The 15,084-nt window shown below is 42.8% G+C and overlaps 1 protein-coding gene across 1 annotated transcript in view; it reads left to right on the forward strand.

Moving 5' to 3' along the window:
- CNTNAP1 (contactin associated protein 1) overlaps nt 1–14,707 on the forward strand; it is a 65,351-nt gene extending 50,644 nt beyond the window's left edge. The window contains exons 21-24 of the mRNA XM_072111744.1: nt 66–159; nt 6,530–6,760; nt 7,078–7,122; nt 8,150–14,707. Coding sequence (XP_071967845.1) covers nt 66–159; nt 6,530–6,760; nt 7,078–7,122; nt 8,150–8,340 — 561 coding nt within the window. The 3' untranslated portion in view covers nt 8,341–14,707. The remainder of the gene's footprint in view (nt 1–65; nt 160–6,529; nt 6,761–7,077; nt 7,123–8,149) is intronic.
- The last annotated feature ends 377 nt before the right edge of the window (nt 14,708–15,084 follow it).

Raw genomic sequence — 15,084 nt, forward strand, 5'->3', positions numbered from 1 at the left:
CACATATAAAAAATAGCTGATATTCACCAAATAGGGAAAGGTTTTGACACTGACCTCTCTTCTAGGTGGACTATTACGATTTGGTACAGAAACAGTTCTTGTTGTGGGAAGATCCAAAGTTTGATTCTCCTAAAGCTATTTATCTTGGAAGGGTTGTTGGTAAGTTTTTATCTTCAAATACTGAGGCTGGCCAAACACACCGGTGTTGTACCAAAAAAACAAGGATGCCAAATATCTATAGATCTATATGCAGCAACTCAGCTTCTTTACAAATCACTAAACCAAAAACACAAAAGATTGAAGCTTGTCACCAAAAAATGTATAGTAAAAAATTATCTTTATTACTGCAAAAAAAAGACAGGAGGAGTTGTTCAGCTGTCAACTTCAATTTCCACCCCAAACAATGGGCCAGATCTATTATTCTGGCTGCGCCAGTTTACTGTCGTACTTTGTACTGAAAAGAAAGTCTTTGGAGCTTGCACGTGTATTTAAGAAGTGTCTGCGCCAGTTTTGTGTCAGTTCTGTTTTGTGTCCGAAAAGACAGAGAAAATGTGCACCTAAAGGGGCGTGTAAGTGCTTACTCCGAGTTTGTGACACAATTAATAAGGTGACTCCACAGAATTGTGTCACACGCTGTATATTAAAAAAAGCATAAAAAAAAGATGGTGCGCACAAAGCAGTGCTGGGGACGCCTGAGAAAAAATGAGAAAACAAATCCAGAAAATCACATTGTCTGATTTTTAAAGGATTTATTTGCAAATTATGGTGGAAAGCACGTACCGTATATACCGGCGTATAAGACGACTTTTGAAGACTGAAAAATCTTCAGTCTGGTCTGGGGTCGTCTTATACGCCGGTAATGTTTCTTCTCACCTTTTCCTCGATCCACCGAAGCTACGCTGCTACGCTCCGGCCGCCGGTGACAGCTACGTGGGTGCCGGCGTCGCAGAGAATATGACGTCGGCACGCGGCTGACGTCATATTCTGTGAGCCTCCAGCGCTCAATGAGCTGTCACCGCCGGCCGGAGTGTAGCAGCGGAGCTTCGGTGGATCGCGGGAAAGGTGAGAAGCTGTTTTATTATTAGTGTGCCAAGCAGGCTGGCTATATAGAGGGGGGAGGCGGAAAGATGCAAACTGGGGGAGCCGGCATTCTGCACAATTGGGGGCCGCCAGGCTGTATAATAGCTGGCTGTATACTGGGGGTACAGGCTGCCAGTATACTAGGGGGGGGCAGTTTGGCTATATACAGGGGGGCTGGCTGTATACTGGGGGTACAGGCTGGCAATATACAGGGGGAGCTGGCTGTTGGAAAAGGTGTAGTCTTATACGGCGAATATATCTTAAACTCTATATTTTAACAGGAAAGTAGGGGGGTCGTCTTATACACCAGGTCGTCTTATACGCCGGAATATACGGTATTTGGTAACCTACAAACAAGCAAAATTTCTGGATTTCACAGACATGTAACTTATTCTTTAAGAGGCTCCTCTGTCCTCCACTCATTACCCGTAGTAATGGCTCATCTGTCCTCCTCTCATTACCTGTAGTAATGGCTCATCTGTCCTCCTGTCATTACCTGTAGTAATGGCTCCTCTGTCCTACTCTCATCACCTGTAGTAATGGCTCCTCTGTCCTCCTCTCATTACCTGTAGTAATGGCTCCTCTGTCCTCCTCTCATTACCTGTAGTAATGGCTCCTCTGTCCTCCTCTCATTACCTGTAGTAATGGCTCCTCTGTCCTCCTCTCATTACCTGTTGTAATGGCCCCTCTGTCCTCCTCTCATTACCTGTAGTAATGGCTCTTCTGTCCTCCCCTCATTACCTGTAGTAATGGCTCATGTGTTCTCCTCTCATTACCTGTAGTAATGGCTCCTGTGTCCTCTCATTACCTGTAGTAATGGCTCCTCTGTCCTCGCCCATTACCTGTAGTAATGGCTCCTGTGTCCTTCTCTCATTACCTGTAGTAATGGCTCCTCTGTTCTCCACTCATTACCTGTAGTAATGGCTCATCTGTCCTCCTCTCATTACCTGTAGTAATGGCTCCTGTGTCCTCCTCTCATTACCTGTAGTAATGGCTCCTGTGTCCTCCTCTCATTACCTGTAGTAATGGCTTCTCTGTCCTCCTCTCATTACCTGTAGTAATGGCTCATCTGTCCTCCTCTCATTACCTGTAGTAATGGCTCCTCTGTCCTTCTCTCATTACCTGTAGTAATGGCTCCTCTGTCCTCCTCTCATTACCTGTAGTAATGGCTCCTCTGTCCTCGCCCATTACCTGTAGTAATGGCTCCTGTGTCCTTCTCTCATTACCTGTAGTAATGGCTTCTCTGTCCTCCTCTCATTACCTGTAGTAATGGCTCATCTGTCCTCCTCTCATTACCTGTAGTAATGGCTCCTCTGTCCTCGCCCATTACCTGTAGTAATGGCTCCTGTGTCCTTCTCTCATTACCTGTAGTAATGGCTCCTCTGTTCTCTACTCATTACCTGTAGTAATGGCTCATCTGTCCTCCTCTCATTACCTGTAGTAATGGCTCCTGTGTCCTCCTCTCATTACCTGTAGTAATGGCTTCTCTGTCCTCCTCTCATTACCTGTAGTAATGGCTCATCTGTCCTCCTCTCATTACCTGTAGTAATGGCTCCTCTGTCCTTCTCTCATTACCTGTAGTAATGGCTCCTCTGTCCTCCTCTCATTACCTGTAGTAATGGCTCCTGTGTCCTCTCATTACCTGTAGTAATGGCTCCTCTGTCCTCCTCTCATTACCTGTAGTAATGGCTCCTCTGTCCTCCTCTCATTACCTGTAGTAATGGCTCCTCTGTCCTCCTCCCATTACCTGTAGTAATGGCTCCTCTGTCCTCCTCTCATTACCTGTAGTATTGGCCCCTCTGTCCTCCTCTCATTACCTGTAGTAATGGCTCCTCTGTACTCCTCTCATTACCTGTAGTAATGGTTCCTCTGTCCTCCCCTCATTACCTGTAGTAATGGCTCCTCTGTCCTTCTCTCATTACCTGTAGTAATGGCTCCTCTGTTCTCCACTCATTACCTGTAGTAATGGCTCCTCTGTTCTCCACTCATTACCTGTAGTAATGGCTCCTGTGTCCTCCTCTCATTACCTGTAGTAATGGCTCCTCTGTCCTTCTCTCATTACCTGTAGTAATGGCTCCTGTGTCCTCCTCTCATTACCTGTAGTAATGGCTCCTCTGTCCTCCCATCATTACCTGTAGTAATGGCTCCTCTGTCCTTCTCTCATTACCTGTAGTAATGGCTCCTCTGTTCTCCACTCATTACCTGTAGTAACGGCTCCTCTGTCCTCCACTCATTACCTGTAGTAATGGCTCCTGTGTCCTCCTCTCATTACCTGTAGCAATGGCTCATCTGTCCTCCTCTCATTACCTGTAGTAATGGCTCCTCTGTTCTCCTCTCATTACCTGTAGTAATGGCTCCTCTGTCCTCCTCTCATTACCTGTAGTAATGGCTCCTCTGTCCTCCTCTCATTACCTGTAGTAATGGCTCCTGTGTCCTCCTCTCATTACCTGTAGTAATGGCTCCTCTGTTCTCCTCTCATTACCTGTAGTAATGGCTTCTGTGTCCTCCACTTATTACCTCTAGTAATGGCTCCTGTTTCATCCTCTCGTTATCTGTAGTAATGGCTCCTGTGTCCTCCTCTCATTACCTGTAGTAATGGTTCCTGTGTCCTTCTCTCATTACCTGTAGTAATGGCTCATCTGTCCTCCTCTCATTACCTGTAGTAATGGCTTATCTGTCCTCCTCTCATTACCTGTAGTAATGGCTCCTCTGTCCTTCTCTCATTACCTGTAGTAATGGTTCCTCTGTCCTTCTCTCATTACCTGTAGTAATGGCTCCTGTGTCCTCCACTCATTACCTGTAGTAATGGCTCCTCTGTCCTCCCCTCATTACCTGTAGTAATGGCTCCTCTGTCCTTCTCTCATTACCTGTAGTAATGGCTCCTCTGTCCTCCCCTCATTACCTGTAGTAATGGCTCCTCTGTCCTCCCCTCATTACCTGTAGTAATGGCTCCTCTGTCCTCCCCTCATTACCTGTAGTAATGGCTCCTCTGTCCTCCCCTCATTACCTGTAGTAATGGCTCCTCTGTCCTCCCCTCATTACCTGTAGTAATGGCTCCTCTGTCCTCCTCTCATTACCTGTAGTAATGGCTCCTCTGTCCTCCCCTCATTACCTGTAGTAATGGCTCCTCTGTCCTCCCCTCATTACCTGTAGTAATGGCTCCTCTGTCCCCCCCTCATTACCTGTAGTAATGGCTCCTCTGTCCTCCTCTCATTACCTGTAGTAATGGCTCCTCTGTCCTTCTCTCATTACCTGTAGTAATGGCTCCTCTGTCCTTCTCTCATTACCTGTAGTAATGGCTCCTCTGTCCTCCTCTCATTACCTGTAGTAATGGCTCCTCTGTCCTCCTCTCATTACCTGTAGTAATGGCTCCTCTGTCCTCCTCTCATTACCTGTAGTAATGGCTCCTCTGTCCTCCTCTCATTACCTGTAGTAATGGCTCCTCTGTCCTCCCCTCATTACCTGTAGTAATGGCTCCTCTGTCCTCCCCTCATTACCTGTAGTAATGGATCCTCTGTCCTTCTCTCATTACCTGTAGTAATGGCTCCTCTGTCCTTCTCTCATTACCTGTAGTAATGGCTCCTCTGTCCTCCCCTCATTACCTGTAGTAATGGCTCCTCTGTCCTCCTCTCATTACCTGTAGTAATGGCTCCTCTGTCCTCCTCTCATTACCTGTAGTAATGGCTCCTCTGTCCTCCCCTCATTACCTGTAGTAATGGCTCCTCTGTCCTCCCCTCATTACCTGTAGTAATGGCTCCTCTGTCCTTCTCTCATTACCTGTAGTAATGGCTCCTCTGTCCTTCTCTCATTACCTGTAGTAATGGCTCCTCTGTCCTCCCCTCATTACCTGTAGTAATGGCTCATCTGTCCTTCTCTCATTACCTGTAGTAATGGCTCCTCTGTCCTCCTCTCATTACCTGTAGTAATGGCTCCTCTGTCCTCCTCTCATTACCTGTAGTAATGGCTCCTCTGTCCTCCCCTCATTACCTGTAGTAATGGCTCCTGTGTCCTCCCCTCATTACCTGTAGTAATGGCTCCTCTGTCCTCCCCTCATTACCTGTAGTAATGGCTCCTCTGTCCTCCACTCATTACCTGTAGTAATGGCTCCTGTGTGAACTTGTTATTAGTATACCAGTCACACTCCCAACTCTACTATGGTGAAGACCAAAGAGCTGTTGAAGGACACCAGAAACAAATTATAGACTTGCACCAGGCTGGGAAGACTGAATCTGCAGTAGGCAGCAGCTTGGTGCCATGATCTCACCCACGTGGAGTCAAAATGATCACAAGAACGGTGAACAAAAATCCAAGAACAACGCGGCGGGACCTAGTGAATGACCTTCAGAAAGATGGAACCAACCTAACAAAAGCGACCATCAGTAACACAGTACACTGAGAAGGACTTAGATCCTGCAGTGCCAGATATGTCCCTCTGTTTTAAGAGGTTTGCCCTTAAAACAAAGTTCTCAAACCTTCGCTATTTCGAATAAAAATTTGCTAGCGATGCTTACACTAAAAAAGATTATTTTTTGCCCCTTACTTTGACATTTTACTCCGCTTTTACTTTTAGCTCCTATCACCCAGTGATGGTGAGTGTAGGATTCCAGAGTGTGGGGGGGAATCTCTAAGCAACAGCGTGCACCAGTCTTGTGAAGACTTACAGAAAACTTTGCCAACAAAGAATATATAACAAAGTATTGAGGTGAATTTTTGTTATTGACCAAATACTTCTTCTCCACCATAATTTGCAAATAAGTTCTTTAAAAAAAAAATCAGACAATGTGATTTTCTGGATTTGTTTTCTCATTTTCTCTCTCATAGTTGAGATCTACCTATGATGTCAATTACAAGTCTCTCTCATCTTTTTAAATGGGAGAACTTTGCAGTCAGGGGCTGACTCTAAAACAGTGTGATAAGAAGGAAGGGCCATTGTAAAGAAATTTAGTGTAGTTTTGCTCAAAAACCATAAATTCACTTTAAACATTCTCGTGGTGTAGTTGTGCATGCGCCCGCTCTGTATTCCCCATGCAAATAATCACTTCACTTGTTTAAAGGGGTCCAAGAGTTATAAAAAATAGCCATGTGGCTGGGGGAGCTGCATAAAAAAATCAACGTGAACTTGATCTCTTTCACCATATCCCAGCACCTGATACATCACTGGGACAAGCTGTCTGAGCTGAGCTTTAATGCCCTTGTAATCAAACAGGGGCACAACAAAAGCACAACACGAGGCACAGGACCAAGGAGGTAAGTACATGTTTCTTCTTTTATGCAGCCCCCAGCCACATCGCTATTTTTTTATAACTCTCGGACAACCCCGTTAATAAATGTGCAATAAATGTCCCCCATAGATTGATAGATTGTAAGCCCTTGAGAGCGAGGCCCTCACTCCTATAGTTTCCTCATGATAATGTTATTCTGATAATATTCTATTCTGTCATGTTGTTAGAGACTGGAACAATGGATCCAGATGTCCATAAGTTTAACACTCCAGGCTTCATAGGATGCCTCGCAGATGTACGATTCAACAACATTACCCCAATACGAGATGTCTTCCGGTCTTCTAGAGCAATGGAACTCATCACTGTGAAGGGAAATCTGGTAGAATCAAACTGCGGAGCCATGCCGCTCAAGGTGTACCACATACCATACGAACTGGACCCATGGTACATGGGAGGAGGTGAGGGATGAGAAGGTTTTTCAGAATCGACTATTGCAATGTGATTATGGTCCAATCTCTGAGATTGTATGATATGTCTATATAAATTCTAGAGCCGAGACTTATCTGTAGAATATTTATGGCCTGACTTAAGTATATGTGGGGAAAATACCTTTATCATAAATGTCAGCCCTAATTTTTAACCAACATTTTCTCATAGACCATAGCGCTGGTCAAATCAATATGTAGAAGGCCAAATGTTAGTGTGTGTGATTTAGCTTCTAGTATTTTTTATCCCTTCAGTATAGAAAACCCCAATCTTCTCTTCTGTTTTGTAGTATTTCCTCATGTACATGACGATGGTCTTGCAGGAATCATTGCATGTGAGTACAGTTTTCTCTTTCAATCAATTATTCTCCCCAAATGTCCCCTTTAGCTATATACTATTATAATATATATATTATTAATATATATGTGTGTATTATATATTATATATACCTTTAACTGGAACACTCATATTCATTCGGTTATTATTATGTGTATTTCATGAAGATTTCTGTTATTTGTATTTTGGTTCTGATGTGGATCTGCAGAATTTCCACATTCAAATTTTTAAGCCCATTGAAAAGAATGGGTCAGTAAGACATCAGTGACAAATCACTGAAGCCAGGAAGAGGAAACCGATCTGTATGTGACCATAAACCGAAATGGGTTCAGTGGAAAATCAGTGATGTGAAAAAAAAATCACCCTTACCTTTATAAAGTATGGGAAAGCCAAAGGAGACTTTATAGCTGACATATTGTTGACAGAAGTTAGTGTAGTTGGGGGGACGGGCAAAGAGGGCTAAGACATGTCACCTGGGTACTGGTATTTGGAAGGGGAATCATCTACAAGCCACTTTACATTGAGGGTATATAGATCCAGGGGTAGGGCAGTGAATGGATCTTTTCCCCACAATGATGAAAAGCCTACTTAAAAATGCTTCTTTCTCAACTTACTTTGGCTCTTCTCTTCCTCCCTCTTCGTCTGGAAATCTTGTTTTCACATTGAAATTGTGTCTTGCTAGCAAGTAATAGAAAGTCTCATTAAGTTGCTTTTAGTAAAGTGTAACAGCCTGTAAATCTGCAGCATGGAGGGGCTCTGGTAACACCCCAGAGCCCTTCTGGCTCATTAGCATAATTTTAAAGCTTGACTTTAGAGAAAAGGAGGCCATGGATCACAAATAGAAGAAGATTACCACAGTCAGGGTGCCTGGATCTAGGAGTAAGCCAGAAAAAGCCCAGAATCTGTGTTACTCCTCGTGTACACACACTGGATTACTGATGCCTGCAAAGTTTGTTGAAAAATAAGTTATACTTAAAGTTTACTTATCGTTTTTAATCTCTCTTCTTTTTTTTTTTTAAATTTAGTTGTGGTGATTTTCCTCTTTCTTCTGGCGGTTGCCTGTTTGTTTTTGGTTTATCATTATTTTCACCGGTATAAAGGATCTTACCTCACCAATGAACCAAAAGCTATAGACGCTCCAAGCGCTCCAAAGTCTTCCGCGAGAAAAGAGCAGCCCCTTCCCCAAATTGAGGAAGAAGAGGCTAGAGCAGAATAGCCGAGACTGTGGTAGTAATCTCCAGGAAGCAGCAGCCATCTGTTCAGAGGAAGTATGGGAACTTTACCACTGGAAAACCTTATAGGCCCTGTTTATTTTTGTGGAAAATTGAGGTTGGGGGTGAGGATGGACCACAGAGAAATAAAAAAATATTGGACCTGACTATGTTACAAGTATCATCTGGCAGTGCAGTCAATGATAACAGTCTCTCTGAGGAGCGAGTATATTATTCATCTTCCAGTATATCATTACAGAATAATCCTGATAAATAACTATCCACATTGTAAAAGGTTTACATTTCTAGAGAACTAAGGTGTTTTTGAAAAGCATTATAAGAGTGGAGCGGACCCCACCTTAAAATCTACAATATGGGGGAGATTTATCATCAAGTTTCTGAGGTAAAACTGTTCTAGTTGCCCATGGAAACCAATCAGAGGTCAGATTTAATTTTATAAACAGCTGTGGGAAAATGAAAGCTGAGCTCTGATTGGTTGCCATGGGCAACTAGAACAGTTCTGCTCTAAGAGACTTATGAGAAATCTCCCCCTATGTGCAAATCCACCCAGGGCATAGAGTATATAGTACTCATTACCTGAATAGTTACATTAGCTTCTATTTAGCAAGGAGGCAACATCCAGGACCAATTATCTAAAGGCACACCAAAATCTGATAACATGTCCCCAGGGGGTACATACCAGGTTTCCAGGGGTTTCGGAAGCTTTGTGTTGTGCTACTAATAGTTACAGTACCGTATATCACCAAACCTTTGACTTGTGTAGAAACACCTGGATGCTCTACTGGAAAAAACATGAATTTAGTACAAACCTTTAGAATAATCGGTCCTGAAATACGCTGTAATGGAGATTTTATAAGAATAATCCACTCCAAGTTAGTCAATATTATATGAAGATCCTCACCTGTAACCAGTTATCTCGTCTGTACTTATCACATCTTCCAATATTGAACCTACATTATTGATCTGTCAACTACACAAAAGTGTCTGGTCTCTTAAAAAAAATGGAAAATAAAATGTGCCTCAATGAATCTAGAGATCCCAGGAGTGTATGATATGCATGACTATTCTCCAAGGAATGCTGGGAAAATGATGCAAGTTGAGTTATATAAAAGCTATCTGGCGCTATGTATATACATGCGGTCCCCTACTTTAGGACACCCGACTTACAGACAACCCATAGTTACAGACAGACCCCTCTGACCTCTGGTGAAGCTCTCTGGATGCTTTACTTTAGTCCCAGGCTGCAATGATCAGCTGTAAGGTGTCTGTAATGAAGCTTTATTGATAATCCTTGGTCCCATTACAGCAAAAAATGTTTAAACTCCAATTGTCACTGGGGCCAAAAAATTTTTTGTCTGGATCTACAATTATAAAATATACACTTTCGACTTACATACAAATTCAACTTAAGAACAAACCTCCGGATCCCATCTTGTACGTAACCCGGGGACTGCCTGTATCTGACAAGTCTTACATAGCCCTGGAACAGCAGATCACACATACATAAAATGCATTTACTATAGAATTCTTAGTATTCCCATCTCAGACTTGAAAGGTGTACTGGCTGTCCCAGACTTAAGAACACCCAACTTACAGACGACTCCTAGTTATAAACAGAACTCTGGATGTTGGTAATTTACTATATTTAGCCTTAGGCTACAATAATCAGCTGTAACAGTTATCGAAGGCGTCTGAAATTAATCTTTATTGTTAATCCTGGGTCTTATGATGACCCAAAAGTTTTAAAATCCAATTCTCACAAACACCAAAAAAATTTTGCCTGGCGTTACAATTATAAAGTATACAGTTCCGACCTACAAACCTACAGAACCTATCCTGGACACTGCCTGTACAACATAATGGTCCACACTTATTAAAGCATTTGTGCCAGACTTTGCACTGAAAAGAACCTACAAACTTCTTGTATATATATTTATGAAGTGTCTGCACCAGTATTGTGTAAAGGCTGCAATATATCCGCTGTGCAACAAAATTCTGCACCTAAAGGGGCGTTCCAGTACAGAATTACAACAGAATTGTGTTGCACGCTCTATATTAAAGGTGCACCTAAAAACAGATGGTCCACACTTCTCGAGCACCTGATAATTGAAGACAGTGGGGCACATTTACTTACCCGGTCCAGTCGCAATCCAGCGGTGGGTTCTCCGACGCCGATTCGGGTTCTGCCGGGATTCACTAAGGTCCGTGCGCCGATATTCACCAGGTGTCGCTGCTGCGCCGAGGTCCACCGAAGTTCACCTGCTTTTTTCTGGTGTATGTGAGTGCTTGATCTTGCGACACAAATGGCTTTTTAAATTCTGCGGTTTTTCCGAATCCTTCGGGTTGTCCGGTGGCCACGCCCCCCGATTTCTGTCGCGCGAAAGTCGGCGCGATTGCGCCAAAAATCGATCGCGTGCGCCACAATCCCGTGAAATACAGTGCAAAGCGGAAATATTCGTGAAAAACCCGACAGATTCGCGGCTGCGGACCCTTAGTAAATGTGCCCCAGTATTCACTAATCTGCAGCACCCTGCAAAATAGAGAGGCAAACTACACCTAGTACAGTTTGCACTACTTTTGATAAATATGGGCCAATGTCCGATGGGGCTTGTATAGGGGTCCTACCAGGGGCTCCTACCATTAAACCCAGAAGTGGCAGAGATTGTGGAAACCATCAAAATCTAAGGGTTTACATAAAAAGTTAATTGCAACAAGCTTTGCCATTTTAGTTGTCCAAAATTTCTTTTTAAGGATGCGGGGATGGGGGAGTTGGGTGAATAGTTTGGTCAGGGAATTTAATCTGTCAGACATTAAAGTAGTTGTTTCAATATTAAATGTTAATCCCTATTCACAGCACAGGAATTAACATGTAAGGGGAACAGCGACCACCCACCAGCCATGAGATCGGGGATCTTAGGCACCATCAGCGCTTGCATTGTCCTGCTAGTCCATTCTTTCATTATGGCAATGCTCACCCACAACAGTCAGATAGTCCCAATTAGACTGGAGTGGAGCACCAAACTACATGCACAAGCTGCTGCTTCATCCCAGCAGGAGAGTGGGAGCCAATGGCTCCCGCATGTGATATCGCCTTTAATCTTGTGGATATGGATCTAGAACAATATCACAGCTGCAGACGCTCTGTAAGCAGAGCAAAGTACCATGACATGGTGTCATAATAAGGAAATTGCATCGTAGTTCATCTCCATGCACGTTAATTGGGCCAAGCCACAATACCAACCCATAAACAGTCCACGGAGAAGAGCAGAGCTGTTTTTAGAGGGAAAGAAGCAGACACCTTTCTCTAAACATGGACCTCATCTTTAACTGCAATAACGTGACTGTTAAATGGTTTTCCCATAGTTTTATAAGAAACATAAAATGGATGGAAGGACCAGGTCAGTTTGTAGTGGGCAGCACAGAAGGTCTGGACTTTATCCCACGACCACCCTGTAGTTTTCGGTGGCTGCTGTCCACACTGGACATAAAACACTCTTCAACAACACTGCCAGAACAAGGACAATACATTCAGTATGAGACTTGTCAACTCCTATCTATTACAATAATATATAGCTTTATACGTATATGGGAATGCAGAGGTATTGTAGATCTCACATTATACACGAGTATGCAAAAAAAACTTTCTATTCCAATGTGTAACAGGTTTATTTTTTGCTCCTAGCAGTCAGCGCACGTGTCTCGGGGTGTTACCTAATTATTGGGATAATGATGACATTCAGAACATGTGATTTCTCTTTCTGTTTAACCCAAATTTAAGGCAATGGTTTTTTTACAATGTTTTTTCTTTTTTATATTTTTATGCCCAGTATGTATGTATGCTGGAAGCTACTGTGGGTTTCAGTAATGGGAAGAGGACTCGATGCTATAGGGCAGTGACGGCTAACCTTTTAGAGCCTGAGTGCCCAAACTTTAACCAAAAGCTACTTATTTATTACAAAGTGCCAGCACAGCAATTTAAGCAGTAATGTATTTCTCCTTGTTCTTTGACAATTTCAATCGTTCAGCCTCCTAAAGACACCAACGCAGTTGAAAGGAGGAGGGCAAATTTGTCTATTATTGTAGGAAGATTCTACAGGAAGATTCTTTGAGTTCTGTCTGGTGAACTTCATGCTGGGGTGATGGCCTAGGTGCCCACAGAGAGGGCTCCGAGTGCCGCCTCTGGCACCAGTGCCATAGGTTCGCCACCACTGCTATAGGGTATCTAGATCTTGCCCACTAATCTGGGACTGGTATCTGATATCATGAGGCAGAGTTAGGTATCGTAGGTTTAGTTTTTGAAGGATGGTTACCTATGACTCAAACATGTCTCTTAATGTCACTGGCTGGTCCTATGAACCACTCGCATACAGATAATAGTTTGATTTTATATGTTGTGCCACCCATATCTGCATAAGGAAGAGATAATGTAAAGGAAATGGTGCTACTTTATATCATACACTGAAAGAGAATATAGGAGTTAACCAGCCAACCCCAACCAATCAGAATACAATCTTTTCTCTTTCTTTTCTTTATATTTGAGCTAAAACGTTTGGCTTTTGTTATACAATTTATTTTATTATAGCCAAGATGCTATTGAGTACCTGGCTATACACTGTATACACACTTTTATGATAATACTGCATATTGGTAAAACAGATATATATACCTTATAACACTGAATGACTGAACCATGAACGATCTTTAATTGCCCTTCAATGCCAGCCTGTCACACCGGATGTAGTGTCCGATCTATCGGTAGCATGTAGCACGGCAGGTGCTGCTGTGCTCATTGGGGTCTACTTTTGTGGGGTCAGGAAGAGCGAGGAGAGAGACTTTGACAATTAAGGCAGCTTTGACGTCGTGTAAGGACTTCTAGGGGATTCTAGTAAATATGCAAATGTATTTTACATTGGGGTCCATTTATCATACACAAGTGGTAAGTGTACCACTGTATAATGGTGCCCCCGTCCCACACCAGATCTATCAAGAGGCTTCGGTCTGACTTGGCGTAGAATTGCACTGTAGGTAGTGCACAGGTTTGGGGGAGGATCGCCCCGCACCAGTCCAATGCATGGCCCGGGACGCCTCCTGCAACCGGTAAAGAGGGCAGAGAAATCACAACTTGTTTTCCGGTGTACAAGTCATGTTAAATACCCCCCTCCCATTGTCTCTTAGTTACCTTGTATGGCGCCCCCTTAACATCAAGAATGACTTTCAGGAAATCTCATGACATGATACGAGATAAAAGCAAAACCAGTCTATCTATTTCAGAAGGAACAAATCCCCAACAGTAGACAGCGCTATTTGCAGCTCATTACAGGATATGGAGCTGGCTACTTTTGTGGGGTAAATGGTAGTGTACCAGCTGCATTATTTAGGAAGCTTTATAAGCTTTCCAGATATAACTTTCCTGTTTCCTTTTGGTGTACCATTGTTTGGTAATGGCCTTCTGGTGCATCTATCTATTTGGGGGGTGTCAATCCCTGTGTAAATCAAGGAGCAGGCGTTATTCAGTATAACTTGGATTTAATTGAATTTACTTAGAATGTCCTATTCAGTCACTGACTGCACGATACTAATGTATTCACGCAGAGGGAAGGCCCCACGCACTGAATAACCCAGCAAATGTATACATCAATGTGACCTGCTTCATTACATGCTGACAGAGAATATGACACCACGTTGACAAGTTGAGTTCACATATTCCATATAATAATTTTCATTTACTTCAATTGTTAGTTTTGTATATTTGTCTTTATATGATTGTGAGTGGGGGGTGTAACATAAAAAACTGGACATACACACCTACCCCTGCATTACACTTCAGCAGTAAAACCTGTTTCCTCCAATTCGAGTCTGGATAGTGAGGCTTCTAAGGACATACAGGGGTCTCCATTTCCGTGTCCTAGTTATTGGTTGGGTGGCTGAGATGTATCTTTTACCCCTTATTTTGTAGACTGGTGATAAATGTCTATGGGTTGGGTATTTCTATTATTCATATCACTTCCTAAACCAGAGACACAATGTTCTGAGATGTGCTTCCATTATAAATAAGGGGGGATCATTTTAGGAAATGTACTGAACACGGTAAGAAATCATTTACAACGGGAGAATAACGTTCACTAGAATTAACCCCCGCCTTGTGGTCTGTGAGGGGCTGTGCCCGTTGCTTATGTTACTTTAACAAGGATTTCATTTGCATTTTGTCAAAATGAGAAAAGTCCACTCTTCTCCATAGAATGGCATATGGTGATACAAACCCATATTTACACCTGTTACCAGACAAAACTATGTATTTTTACAAACTCGTTCTGTTCAAGACCCAACGGAATAAAAACTGTATGATGGATACTTCTAGAATGTGTGTGCTCATTTTATGTGTCTTTGTCCTTCCTAAAGATCATTTTGTACTGTATTAAAACATTTTGCTGTCTAATGAGTATGGCCATATTAAAGCTGGAAATACACAGCAGATGATGGCTGGCTAAACCCACCGATTGATTGTGGAGGAACTGGTCAACATTCTGCTGACACCTCTCTTGATTTTAGCCATGAATAACAAATATATGAAGATTACCACAGTCACAATGCCTGGATCTATAAATAAGTGTTCCTGATTTTTTTATGCTTGATTTTGTAGATTTCCTTCAAGGAAATTGTATCATTTAGTTTTGTTGGAGAGCGCATGTTTTACAACTCTATCAAAGCTGCATTATTGTTGATTAATC

This window comes from Engystomops pustulosus, chromosome 6, assembly GCF_040894005.1.
Source record: "Engystomops pustulosus chromosome 6, aEngPut4.maternal, whole genome shotgun sequence".
NCBI lineage: Eukaryota > Metazoa > Chordata > Amphibia > Anura > Leptodactylidae > Engystomops > Engystomops pustulosus.